The sequence below is a fragment of the Lissotriton vulgaris genome, chromosome 12, assembly GCF_964263255.1.
Source record: "Lissotriton vulgaris chromosome 12, aLisVul1.2, whole genome shotgun sequence".
In the NCBI taxonomy this organism is placed as follows: Eukaryota; Metazoa; Chordata; class Amphibia; order Caudata; family Salamandridae; genus Lissotriton; species Lissotriton vulgaris.
In genome coordinates, this window is record NC_141700.1 from 50,475,383 (window position 1) to 50,489,508 (window position 14,126).

General features: G+C 41.4%; 1 protein-coding gene across 1 annotated transcript in view; it reads right to left on the bottom strand.

Annotated features, from left to right (window-relative positions):
• Nucleotides 1-2,361: 2,361 nt before the first annotated feature.
• RAB8A (RAB8A, member RAS oncogene family) overlaps nt 2,362-14,126 on the bottom strand; it is a 53,991-nt gene continuing 42,226 nt past the window's right edge. Inside the window, exons 7-8 of the mRNA XM_086947041.1 lie at nt 9,262-9,312; nt 2,362-4,331 (exon numbers count right to left, since the gene is read on the bottom strand). Of these exons, the coding sequence (XP_086803167.1) occupies nt 4,239-4,331; nt 9,262-9,312 (144 nt within the window). The 3' untranslated portion in view covers nt 2,362-4,238. The remainder of the gene's footprint in view (nt 4,332-9,261; nt 9,313-14,126) is intronic.

The window sequence follows — 14,126 nt, forward strand, 5'->3', positions numbered from 1 at the left end:
ACAGGAAAGAAAAGAAAAACACAACCCTGTTCTCACAACTCGCAATCCCCCTGTGCAATACAAAGACAACTCCTCACATCAGTCAAAGCCAAGAACTACCCAAATCTAAAAATAGAAGGAGAACACTCTTAAAAAGATCAAGAAGTGCATAAACCCAAAGCTTGACATCCCTATCCACATTCCATGTAAAAGTGCAATGCAAGCAACTACATTTTTAATTTAAAAAAAAACTAAACAAAAAACCAGAAGGTACCACAGCAAATGGACAACATCGACCTTGATGCACCTCTGATCACCACTGCTGCATACCTCAATGGTCATCCTTCAAACCAGTTTCTCCATGACTGCACTCCTTTCAAGCCGTGCCCCGATAGTCTTTTCCTCGCCCTTCATCAAAACCCTTTTTGGAAAAGCTCTTGAACCTTATTCACCATTATACCATTATCAATGCCAGGCCAGAAGAAACTCAAACTAGACCCAAATGATCTTGCCAAGTACTGTCCCACCACTGACCTTTTCTTCATGAGTAAGATCACTGAAAACAAATCTGTGCACAACTTTGAGAACTCAAAAACGATCTCCTGCATCAGATCACGCGCAGCACAGAGACCACTACCTTACAAATCCTAGAAACCACCCTCTGGACCACAGATAAAGATTAACCCTGCCTCCGTATATAGTAGGACCTCTCAACTTATTTCAACTCTGTATATCACCACACTGTGAAGTCGTGAATGGGGTTCACTGGAAACGTCTTTCACTAGTTCTCCTCCCACTTATCCAACTGACGCCTCTTCATTTGGTCACATCCTGTCGCAGAAGATCAGAATCATCTTCCGAGTACCCTAGGGTTCGATCTTTTGTCCCAACATCTTCAACCTTAGTATGAGGCCTCTTGTGGCTCAGAGAGAGAACATTAAAATTCAACAATACACTGATGACAGACAACCATATTTGGAAGTCTCGTCTGTTCTGACATCCAACACAGTCTAAGCATGTCCAGTACCTACCTGAACCCTTACCTCACCAAAACAGGACTCTGACTATTCCTCAAGAACAATAAGCAACAATTAGTCCAAACCTGTTTCAATTTCATTAATCTGGACGGATTCAAAGCCCTATTTTCACCTAATGAAAAGTCTCTCCGATTCAAATATGACACCGAGCTCCCCCTCAAGGAGCACATCAACAAACTCAAGTACATAAGAAGCAAAAATCATTCCTTTGAGAAAGCTACTTCAGAACCGCTGTTCAAGTACTTGCACTCTCACATCTGGATGGTAGAACAACCCTCCTCCTCCTCCTCCACAACCCCTCAGACTCCACACTGGGAAGCCTTAAGGGTATCCCACATGCTACAGCTCAGCTCATTAGGAAACTGAAGAAATATCACCAGACCCCACCAACCCAGATGGAACTCCAGCGTCTACCCTTCACAGCCCGCACTATCTTCAGAAACAGCTGGATTGTCACAATTTGCAGAAATGCCTACCTGGCTGACAAGGTCAACATCTTCAGAGGCTTTTGGTAAACCCACACCAGGGTTAGTCCAACGGTTTAAACAAAAAATGGTGCCAAAAAAGAAAAAAAAAAAAAAAAAGAAAAGCCTTCGCTAGCTATACACCTAGGCAGTGGCAAGATATCCCGGTATCCATCAAGACTGTCCAAATCCTGCTCCAATTTAAGAAAGTGAGGAAGCCTCCCTCCAGAATAACAACAAAACGTCATACGGCAACAGTCCATAAACGGTTACTCCTCTAAGCATATGTTGACCGTGTCTTTGCCTTGGACCCTGTACTTCCCTCGAATGTTTTTCAGGCAGGTTGGTGCTAATAAATAGCACATAAATTCATACAACATTTGTAACCTTTGCAACAGAGACTGCATGTAGTGTGGAGGTTCATGTGGAGTATGGTAGCGGGTTGGAGGGGAAGTGCAATGACCTAACAGGATCACATATAGCCCTCACTGATGTGATGGATATACCCTGCTTAAAAATTAAGGTTTAATGGCTTGCTGGAGGCATTAAGTAATTGCATGCTGCAAGTGCCAGTATTTTCTGTTAGCTTTCCTCCTAAAGGCCCTGTAATGGACAGAGTCTTCTCCGCGATAGCTCCTACAACAAAAAAGTCTTGACTATTGACACAATGTTGACTTTAGCATCATCCTAAGGTACCAATGTTAAAACCTTGTCACAAAGTTCACAAACACCATGAATCCACACCAATCACTAACATGCCTCTATGTGTTAAAGTCCATTGCATTCACACACACCAGGTAGAACTGTACAACTGACATCAATTTACATTTTACCATGCAGAACACACAAATTAAATAAAAACTGCAGGTTTGGTAAATCAATAACCTTAAAATGAGCTTTAATGTTTTTGTTTTCCTGAAGTGCAGTCTTAGATGTAAACAAAGCAGGTTAAAAATATTCCAGTGAACAGCAGGCCATTGATATGTTCCTTTTACTTTAAATTATACTAAAGTCGATCATACCAATTAATAACTTTACCTCAGCTTCTGAAAAGCCTGACGTGTTGGTACGATTTCCTAGTTCTCAACTTTCTGGTTCAACACATAGTTCAACAACTCTTGTCATAAAGTCATTATTATACCAGTGTTCACAATATGGCGAATTATAAATGTTCAATACCAGGCACTACTGTTATAACAGCTCACCAGCAGTTGCTTGAAAACCCAAGGTCCTACATGTGGTGGCTGCGGTAAGTATTGTCTTATGCACATGAACTCTCTTTTGGAAAACTCATTTATGGGTTTGGGAATGTCCACCGTTTGGATTCTTATAGAATGGAATGGTCTTGCAGTTGTGCATCACTGTACAAATTGTATTTTTAATACAGTACTGTATGCGTTAAAGTGAGCACACAATCGTTTGCACACATACTACTGTGTACACACAAACTGCATAAAAGGAATGTTTGCAGGCGTAGGAGTGAGATAAATCACTCAATTTAAGAATAAATGCAGATATATGAAATAGCAAAGGAAAGCACAAGTTCATTTACATAGCATTGCACAAGAAAGAAGATGCTTTTAATGCCCCTATTCTACAGCAGGGTATATTTGTGCCACATTTTTTGTACATATATGCAAAAAGTTATTCAAGTTGTATATATTTTCTCAAGAAGGAAGCAATCCATTCCCAATTACAATGAATTATCTTTCGGCAGGATTAATAAAGAAAACATTGCAAATGAGACACATACACAATGAGAAGTATACGACCAGAAGGATGTTTTAGAGCTGGACATATGCTACAAAATACTTCGAGCATACTTCTTACGCTTACATGTACCTTACTTTAAAATTAAAGTAAAGAGGTTAACTAAATGTGGCATAAACATACGTATATCTATGTACATATTAATATACATGTTTATAAACACCTGTAAATTAGCACGTTGGCAGGTCAGCGTAAAATAGAAGTTTCAAGAAATCGGATAAGAGACTATTGCATTTTTTTGTTCTCGTAGGCACGCTACTAATATACAAAAACAGTGCAGTTGGTGGTCAGGGAAGCAGCAAGGCAGCACTGCACTGTCTCCTCCGAACATAAGAAAAATATCTGTACACTTTTGATATTAGCAAAGGGTGCTTAATCTCCAGAAAGATTATCCGCTGCAGCAAAATAAATTAAAACATCGAAGCGCACCAAAGTAATACAAAAATAATTTTCTATATTTATAACACATTTACAAAAATATTGGTCAGTTTAAGTAAATATATTATGAACAGGATGAAAATAATTTTTCGTGGTATCCACGTTAGAGAAGATAAGCAGCGAAGACTTGCATCATTCCGTGTTGCAAAGACCTGTACTGCAAATCCATGGGTTTCTGTGTAACAGAAGGTGCTTTTCTTTTTTAAACAAATCTGTAATTTTTCAAAACAAGGTGGGCTGGAAGGAGATACCACACGTGGATACCACTCTACTTTGGTGAGCTCAGCTGTTTCAATTGTTATTTAGATCAGACATGAGACTGAAGACAAAAATATTAGCGGAATACACTTTTTTGTTTAACTTGGCTCCATTCTCGATTTTGAAAAGGGAGACCACTATCTTAAATAAACACAATGGTTTAATCTCATCTGGACAGCCACAGCTCGGAAGGGCTAGATTGAAAGTTTTTAAGTTCACAGTGGAACGTAAAATTCGCAACAGGCACAGTCCAGTTCAAATGAGTAAGACACTCGTACGAAGGCAAACTCCATCACAGTAGAACGCATCGAAAAAAGCTGCTTTTCTTTTGTTGGTCTTGTGTGATTCGGACTCCCTGGTTGCTGCCTTGTGGGCTGTTCCCCTCCTAAAGACATAAAATAAAAAATAAAAAATGTATTACGATGCAATTTTAAATACTAGACAGAAAGACTTAAACTCATGTGTGTTGTATGTAAACAAATTTAAAGACCTACTTCGTGTTACTAAAATATACAGTGTTCTAGATAACATGTTTGTATCCAAGCAGAAGGAAGAGTAGCTGTACTTGCATCCTTTACACTGCAAGCATCCGGGTTTTCATTACAAGCGGCTCAGAAAATGCTCCGGACTCTCCCCACCCTAGGGATTACCAATACCAGAGGCACCTTGAGGAGGAGGAAAGTCCAGACCTTTATAAATTGGATCTACAGAAATTAAGTTACTTGTAGAAAAAAATGTAATTCTGGGTCCAATTCCTCTAGTAATTCCTAATTTCCCACCACATTTTTACAGATTTTTGTTTGAAAATAAAAATATCCATAAAAATATCTTCAGACTTCTTGGGAAATAAATTTGTGTATGTTATGCCAAAGATCAATTATTATGCAAATATTTAGAGTACAGTACAAAATTTAAAATGCCGCAAGTAAGAGAAACTAGAAAGTTCATAACTCTAGCCATTCTTTATTTTAAATGATGTACTCCCTAATTCTTTGAAGGTAAAACTTAAATTCACAAACTCTTTCCGGCAGACAAAATGATATCATACTGTTCAACATTATACAATACTAATAACCTCCTCATGTAAATTAAGTCTGACTAATGATGAATACACTCTCCATTCTTAACCTCATGATTCACCCACTCACCATTCTAACCCTTGAGTAACCCTTCATTACCACTAATTGCACAATACAGACACCCCAAACAGGAAAAACTAATCAGCCTAGCGAGTACACATAAATCCTGACACATATAATCGGCTCTATATGTAATAGCTCCTAAACAACGCACATTTAGCATTGACAGCTATTTTTATATAGCTGCATCCCCACAATAATCAGCACCAGCCACCGAGACCATTTTAAGGCACAAAATGCAGGCAGAATGTTGTAGGTGGCATTCGGCATTTATTTAATTTGACAAAATACGATTTGACAAACAGAACCTTTTTATAACCGTTAAATTTTCTTTTTATCAGACCATGACACAATGTAATTCAATACAAATTGTAATGTTAACTGTCAGAATTGTATATCGTCCCAATACCCTCAAACCATTTCAATTTTTAAAGCATCTCCACAATAGAGACACTAGGTTTTTTGTAACTTACTAACAATGTGGATACAATTCACTACTATTTCGAAACGTTTGTAAATCTTATCTCGATAAAATAAAACACAAGAATCTATTAAATGTCCATTTGACCCCTTTCTTAATCTCCAGATCATATCCTAATGTGAAACCTAATGAAATGGATCTACCTTCGATATCCAGTCTTCTTTCACATTATACATTTTCTTAGCGGTTACTCCCTAAATGGGAGATCAGCAGGTTTAGCTTTGTTGATAAAAGTAATACTCAGCTGGTTCTATCATCTGATAAAAATGTGATTACTATCCTTCTACATCTACCTAAATAGAAGTAAGGATGCCATGAATCTAAATTTCCTAATATAGCCTTTTCTGGGATATCACCGATTAAATACCCAAGGACTATGTGTTTTTTAAGTCAATTATACAAAATCAATAGCCAGAATGGATGTATAGAATGTCACTTTTTTGCCACTTGATTCACCGTTCCATACTTTATTATACCTCTTACTCAGCTAAGTGATGGTCTCTGTCCTTTCTCTTTTCAAACTTAGGTTTTTTCATAATTTGTAGGTCAGTTATTTTAATCAATTGGTGCAGATTTCTCCTTAACCTGGGTCAGTTACCTGGGTACCATTAATGTTTGAAAACTGGGAGCACCAATTAAAATGGGAGATGAAGAGTACTCAAAGTCGTCACCAAATATGTGGTGTTCTGATCAATCTTACTCTTTATGTAGGGTGAATACCAAGGCCGGACTGGCAGTACCAGACCTTTGCCCTGGAGGCTGGAAGGATTGAGGGAGGGGGTGTTGTTACTGGGTGTCATTTTGTAGCCGTGCAGCAGTTTTGCAAGCACTTGCTGCAGAGTTCCTTGTATAGTCAGTAGTTTTCGGGCAACAATAACAGTGTCAAGATAACTCTGGTTATTAATTTACCTACTGGAGAGAGATTGGAGGTTTGTCTAGTGGCAGTTTTGACTTATCTAAGTTAGAGCAGAGGGTTAATTTGCCTGCTGCAAAGGACGTGTAACATACAGATCACAGAACAGTATTTCATGTGCATTGCGTAGTGAGTTACTGCTTTTACCACAGACACCTTTTTGTTACGGTGCAGTTCATAAGTTACAATCATAATCTAGCACAATGAGCTATACAGCGTCATCAAAGAGCTGCATGCAAACGACATGGTACAGGTTAGATGGTCAAGTTTTTCTCCTTAGTCTTTCATTATCCTAATGTTGCTTAAAAGAGTTTGGGTATAAATACATTTTTACTAGCAATGCCAACCCTAACAACAGTGTTACATTCTGAATACTGAGTTTGTGCTTCTTCAAACCCAGCACTCTTCACCTCTTATTAATAAACCCAAAACAATTCCAATGATGGATTTATTGATTCACACATCCAGAAGGTACCTTTGAGGTACCCCTGAAACCACCAGGCCTCTAGTGTGCTAGCTGACTGGTTCAGTCCAGTCTTTTGCCAAAGATGAATTTCTGACCCCAGGGATGAGAGCCTTTTCTCTCAGTAGGTCGGAAACAAAGACTTTTCGGAAAAGGGTGATTACACCCCCTCCTATAGGATGACCTGCTCATTAGCATTCCAAGGCAGGGGAGCTGCAAAGACACTACTGCCTTTAAAAGGCAACTCCGGCTCCCGTCACAGGAGAGGAAGCCAACTCCCTTTTGTCCAGAACCCTCTTGATCCCTGGACTGGTGGGAAAATTAGCTAGTCGGGTAGGCGTGCCCACCCCCAAGGTGGTCTAACCTGATGGGGACGGTGTACAACTTTTCAGAAGTGGCCATCATTGTGTTGGCCCAGTTAGGAATTCTGGCACACGGTTAGGCCCACTTCCCACAGTAAGTGGTCATATAGGGGGTGTAGTGATCCCAGGTGTAAGTAGACCGTTCGTTACTACCAGTCACTCCCCTTAACACCCCTCAAGTGAGTATTTAGGGAAGCCAGATACCAGGACTTCAGATTTTCGTTGGATACAAAAAGAGGAGCATGATTGACTTGGCACCCAACTTGCCGGCCTGCCTGCCGCACCTGACACACATGAAGCATCCTGCCGCTGTGCAGATCTCAAGAAACCTGGAGGGCTCTCAGTGCTTCGTAAATCGACAAAGAAATTACCTTGCTTTAGAGGAGCTACTCCCCTGCAGCCAAGGTGCGGTCCCCCGACTTCCCACTTCTCGGCCATTCCAACGCAGCAACTCCCTTGGAAGAGGACCCTGAGCTGCTGACGGTCAGATCTGTCTTGCCCAGAGTAAGAGGACACCAGGACCAATACTCTGGTACCGGATCCCTTGCAGCAGCCAAGGCTTCGAGGCGCTTCAGAGACCGTGAGACCCACATCGTGAGGGAACCAGCTGTCCTATTTGTCCCTCCCGCAGAAAACAAAGACCAAGAAGTGAGTCTGTGATTGCTACCACCCGACGTCTCAAAACACCTTTCCACCCACGCTCCTGAGGCCATGTCCAAGGGAGTTGACGGTGCCAACGGGGTCCCCAGACCCACAAAAGCTAAGCCCACGTTTGGGTTTGCCCAGAAGGGACTTCCAGTCGCTGCCTGCCGCCTCTTTCTGCAGGCCCCCTCCAATAGCAAGAGACTCCGGCACCAGAATTCAACCCCAAAAGACACCACTGTACTCGAACCCTACAGCCAGAGGAGAAGGGGACCAAAGGTGTCCCGGCGTGTCCGAGGATCTCAAGGGGGGGGGGATGGGGACACCCATGTGGGTTCCCCCGGACAGGTCCCCCAGTCCAAGCTTGCAGCCTCATTACTAACGGACCATTCTTCCATTAAAGTAAATGGGACACCCAACGCTGAGACACCTCTGCAATTGGACGCCACAGTGCCTCCTGAGGTGACCTGTTGGTGTGATCTTGGACCTTGCCCCATACTCATCTCAACTCCAGAAGAACCGTTCTTTAAATCGTTGTCAAGTGCCCAAATGCAATACATGTTTTTTCTTCGTAGGATAACGTTGCCGATCCCGAAAATGCAGTGTCCATTTTTTTAAAACTGTAAAAATTCATAACTTCAAAAGTACTTACCCGATTCGAATACCTAATGCTTCCTCAAATCCGTCCAATGAGAGCCTTAGTTCGTAAAAGAGTTTACAAATTTGGACGTCACTCACCAATTCAATCTTTACAGCCTTGTTTGGTTCTGCTACTCAGTGTTTTAATAATAGAATCTTTATTTCTTAGAGACAAAAAAAACTCCATAAAAAAAAATAGCAGGACAAAAAATTTGTCCTTAAGCAGTTTTGACCCAGTGTGATATGTTAAGAAAAAGGTATTGCTTACTCTTGTAGTGGTTTACAGATCTTCTAAAGTTGGCTGAAGGTAGATGTGGGAGATGTTAAAATGTCTTCATACAGCTAATTCACAACACCATACCAAAATCTGTCAGTTTACAATTTTCATACACTTGACTACAGGAAAATAATTTGTGCGAGAAAAATAAACTCACTGAATTCTCAAATTAAATGTCTGAAAAGTGATGGATGTTGGATTTCTGCACAGCTCTTAAGCATTAGAAATTAGGTTAAATGATTCACAACAATTATTTGCCTGGAAGAAGTCGTACTTGGAACGTTGGAACATTGACTATTTTCTAGTGATCAGGAGCAACCGTCACTCAATATCATGGAAATTCTAGATTTGTTTACAAGAAATATTTTTATTTTCTCTAATTAAATGCTTTGTACTCACCAACTTTTTGTCCATTTTTGCTTTGATATCTCTTGCAAGTGTAAAAAATGCCTATAAATCACAAAACATTACAAAAACGAATTAGTTATGTCATAAGTGTCCATGGCTAGGTTTTAAGGTCCCACATTTGGTAAAAGTTCTGCCCGCGACTTCATGCATGGGATTAATGAATATTTAACTCCACTTCACAGCCATGCAACTGTAAGTCAACTGGTCCAAGCACTACTCTCAGGTTTGGTTACTGGACACAAAGTATAAACAGAGATTGATCTTCATGGATCAGCACAGACTAGTGAGCACGTTGAAGGTAAATAATATGAAACAGGGAGGTTCAAGACCACAGAGACATCAAGTGTTTCTATCAAGTTGGCTGGATGCAACCCATTAATATATAGCAGCGCACAGAATTTTCTTTGTAAATAGAGGACGTCCCAACCGTTTTAAAGAACATTAGTCTCGCCTGCGAGTTAAAATGCACTTAAAGCAGATTTAAAAACTGTACAATTAGACTAGTAGCTCAGGAGACTGCCATGTCAAATGTACCCCTTCACAAGCACCTTTCTTTTTGTTAGGAACGCAATAGGAAGCATTAAATCCAATTAAGGGGTTTCTTTTTGTGTTTCTCCGTATAGATTTGATTTTAATTTCTTTTTTTGGTCACGCCGAGCCAGCGCGCATGCGCTGCTAGCGAGATATTTAGTAAAGGGGCTTTCAGAGTGCTACCGCTGGCATAGATGGCATAGAGCTACAGTGCTCGAGGCGTGAACGCGCGAAGCAGCCATATGGCTTTACGTCGCTCTCCCTCAGAGCCTCCTCTCCGCCCCCTTCCCTGCTGCTATTTCGCTTTTACACTCCCCCCTCCCTTTTTGTCAGCTATAATCTTTAATCAGGCTGCTCTGCTGCTGGTATTCCCCCCTTCCTTCTCGCTCAGTCCTTCTTGTCACCTCGGCGTGCACTCACCCCTCCTTTCTCCACTTTTGGCCACTTTGATGTTCTCAGTGAGCCGCGCGGCCAATGCTTGGGTTATTTTGGGGGAAATTAAAGATTCTGTTTCCTGCATGGTTTTCCACATCTTCTCAATGGCAGAGATTTTCGAACTGACGAAGTTTGTTCCACAAATAGCCACTATTACTGTGCCTGGAAAATATGTCTTATGCTTTAGCAAGCTTTCCCGTTTCTGTGTACATTTGTTCCGTTTTACATACCCAGAGCGGGGAAAGCCAAAATTGTTGAGACAGTAAGGAAGAATGTATTTAGTTTAGGCCCCTTGAGCTTGCAATATATATAAGAATTTTGTATTTGCTCTACAAGGTCAAACATGCTCTTCCAGTTAAAGGTATTCTTTTAAAATCTAAAAGGATCCCCTGTACCGACTTCGAAGCCTCTTAATGAACTCAGAGGTGAAACCCCCCCCCCCCCCCCCCCCAGATCTTATTAGACTTAGCAGGACCGGCATCAAGGACTAACTAAATTAAGGTAGTACCGGCATCATTAAGTACTGAATCAGTGAATGTGGCTCTCATGATACGGTGTTAATCAGTTTTAAGTTTGGTACATATAAATAATTGACGTGACTGGTTCCCTAAGCTCTGGCTTCACCACCAGAAATCATTCCTATTAGCCACTCGCATCTCGCATCTTTTTCTCCACTATTCAGTATTCATTTTTGGAAACAGATCTATGCATATGAGTAAGTCATTGCAAAACATGTGCACACAGCACATCACAACTCACGCATGAAAAGACGGCAGTAAAGGTCAATACAAAGATCTATGAAAGGCCGATGGGCAAAGGCTTTCATCGCAGCAGGGATAATGCCGATATTCATCCTCCCAAGAACACTGAAATGAACGTCGGGTCAATTGAGTAGAAGTCCTTCTGTTCCCAACACTGTTAACAAGCTTGGCACGCTGGATGGACATGCTACTGCTCTTATTTAATAGGTCTGCAGTAGTCCTGCTTATTTAATTGTCCCTCAGTTTTACCTAGCCTCAGTTTCTTCTACATTTAAGTTTATTCAGACACCTAACCCTACAGTGTGCCAGTCCAGCTAAAAGTCGCGATAGCAGAATGGGAATCACACACCCTTTCCTTTGCACACTACGGCTGCCTTTAAGTGGGGAAGTCATTAATAGGGGTGCGGCCTGGAGGCATCATGTTGAGAGCTTTGTAAGTGGGGGGATCCGTGTAAATAAGGGCGGGGTCTAAATGCAGTGAGTCCAGAATCCTACTGCTCACAACTTCAAGTCTTACTCAACAAACAACTGAAATCGGCAACAGCAGCATATTTATTCATTTATCTTAAGCAATATGAACGAGTGACTGTCTTGAATAATATCGAAGGCATACATAAGGATTCCTAAAAATTCCCTGCTTTCTTTACCACACTCTCTAGTGCAATACCTTTCTCTCATCCTTTTACTGCACCCGATTCCTTCTATGAAATACTCTAAGTAGCTTTAACACATATGTTCCGAGTATATTCCGGAGGCTCTGAAGCCCAGATGAACATAAAAACTACGGTCAACAAACTTGTGATTTCAGGATATGTAAACCCTCGAAATGCTATATAGCATGATTACTTAGTTGCACCTATGTCCACACATACAGCCACACACACACACACACAACCACACACACACACAACCACACCAAGCACTGGCATAGCCAATAGATCTCGTCTTTGGGACCTTTTAAGTGTTTAGCCACGCAACAGTTGATGTGGTTGCAACAAGGATATTGTTCTACACAACTAAATACTTAGAAGGTCCCTATGCCAATGCTTGTTCTATGTTGCTTATAAAACAAGCACTGGCGTTGCCAATAGGTCTCGCAGTAGGAAAGTTGGAAAGTTGGAGCTATTGGTTTTGTAAATGACAAAGCCCTTTATGTTTTTTAAATGAAAACAAAAATAAAAGGCATTGTTATTTGCAATTGTAATAGCTCCAACTTTCCTACTGCGAGACCTATCCAGTCTATGCCACCTGCATGAAAGCGAGAGCGGCGCTTGCAGGCTGATCCAACAAGCAACTGAACCATGACAGCAGTCCATCCTTCCAAGAAAGAGGGAAGCTGGAGATGGGATGAGAGATGGATGGCAACTCTGGCTCAAAAAGTGCGGTATACACGGGAACTCTTTGGATAATCAGAAACCGAGCCACCCTTCTGCCTGTCAAATCATACGTAGATCCTGGAGACACGAGTAACATATGTGAAAAGGGTGGTGCCTGTGTCTACAAGATCTGTATATATATATATATATATATATATATATATATATATATATATATATATATATATATATATATATATATATGGCATGGATTAACAGTTATGGTAGGAGTTCAAACTTGAAATAGTTTTTGTTTTTTTTTGTTTATTTTTTAAAACAAAGCCTGGCAGTTCCATGATTACTATGTTTTCACTTATAAAAGTGACTGGTCTTTCAATTTGTGTTATGGCAACAGGTTGTTACTCATTGTTTTGGACATAAAACATCCACGTGTCAAGTGCTGTGCTCACTTCACGCTCTCAATGCAGGATTACCACAGTAATGTAATATATATATATATATATATATATATATATATATATATATATATATATATATATATATATATATTACTGTTTCACAAGTTACCCACAGGCAGGGCGCACTCCCATGTCGGCGTGTCATCTAGATAAGGAAATGTCAGGCACATCCAGCATCTGCAGTAACCTGACGCGTTTCGAGTAAGCACTCTTAATCATAGGTTTCCACTGCCACACAAAAACTGCCAACAAAATGGTTTCCAGCGTTCTCCCTTTAATAATAGCCGTTAACCAAAGTCAGGTGAGTACAGCTTCAATTGCATGATGGGACTGGAAGTCCAAGTATAAATCCCAAGTGGGCTGTAGGCAGTTCTGCATGAATTAATTGTTCATCACGGGTGTGCCAGCACGAACATTCCCCAAATACACCATCCGCCTGTCTGATCCGCTCGGCTGAAACCAAGTCCAGCAGCAGAGCCGCCTGCTGCGCGGCGGTGCACCCCTCGGCCGGGTCGGCCGAAAAAACATACTGTTTCACAAGTTACCCACTGCTGGACTTGCTTTCAGCCGAGCGGATCAGACAGGCGGATGGTGTATTTGGGGAATGTTCGTGCTGGCACACCCGTGATGAACAATTAATTCATGCAGAACTGCCTACAGCCCACTTGGGATTTATACTTGGACTTCCAGTCCCATCATGCAATTGAAGCTGTACTCACCTGACTTTGGTTAACGGCTTTAATTAAAGGGAGAACGCTGGAAACCATTTTGTTGGCAGTTTTTGTGTGGCAGTGGAAACCTATGATTAAGAGTGCTTACTCGAAACGCGTCAGGTTACTGCAGACGCTGGATGTGCCTGACATTTCCTTATCCAGATGACACGCCGACATGGGAGTGCGCCCTGCCTGTGGGTAACTTGTGAAACAGTATATATATATATATATATATATATATATATATATATATACACACACACACACACATTGTGCGTCCTGGTCCTAAAGAAACGCTGCGCCCTTTGATGGAGCTGTGACGGAAATGGGCATCTATAGCCCTGAAGTGACGGCCGATGAGTCTACTTAGCGCTTCCACGGATGCTGTCCTGAGGAGTTCATCGATTCTGTAGATTTCACAGTGAATGGTTCGACCCGCCCTTTGAGCCGCAGCACAGACACATGTTGCGAGCGTTCGGCTGCAGCTTTGCTTATCAATGCACTCCACGAGGAGCAGAGAAACCAATCAATGCACACGAAGATAACGGTTAATGAGCAGAAGGGCCAGTTATGCAAAGGATGCAGGGGGCCTGCACGGCCTCCGCTGGAGGGGCTGGGGCA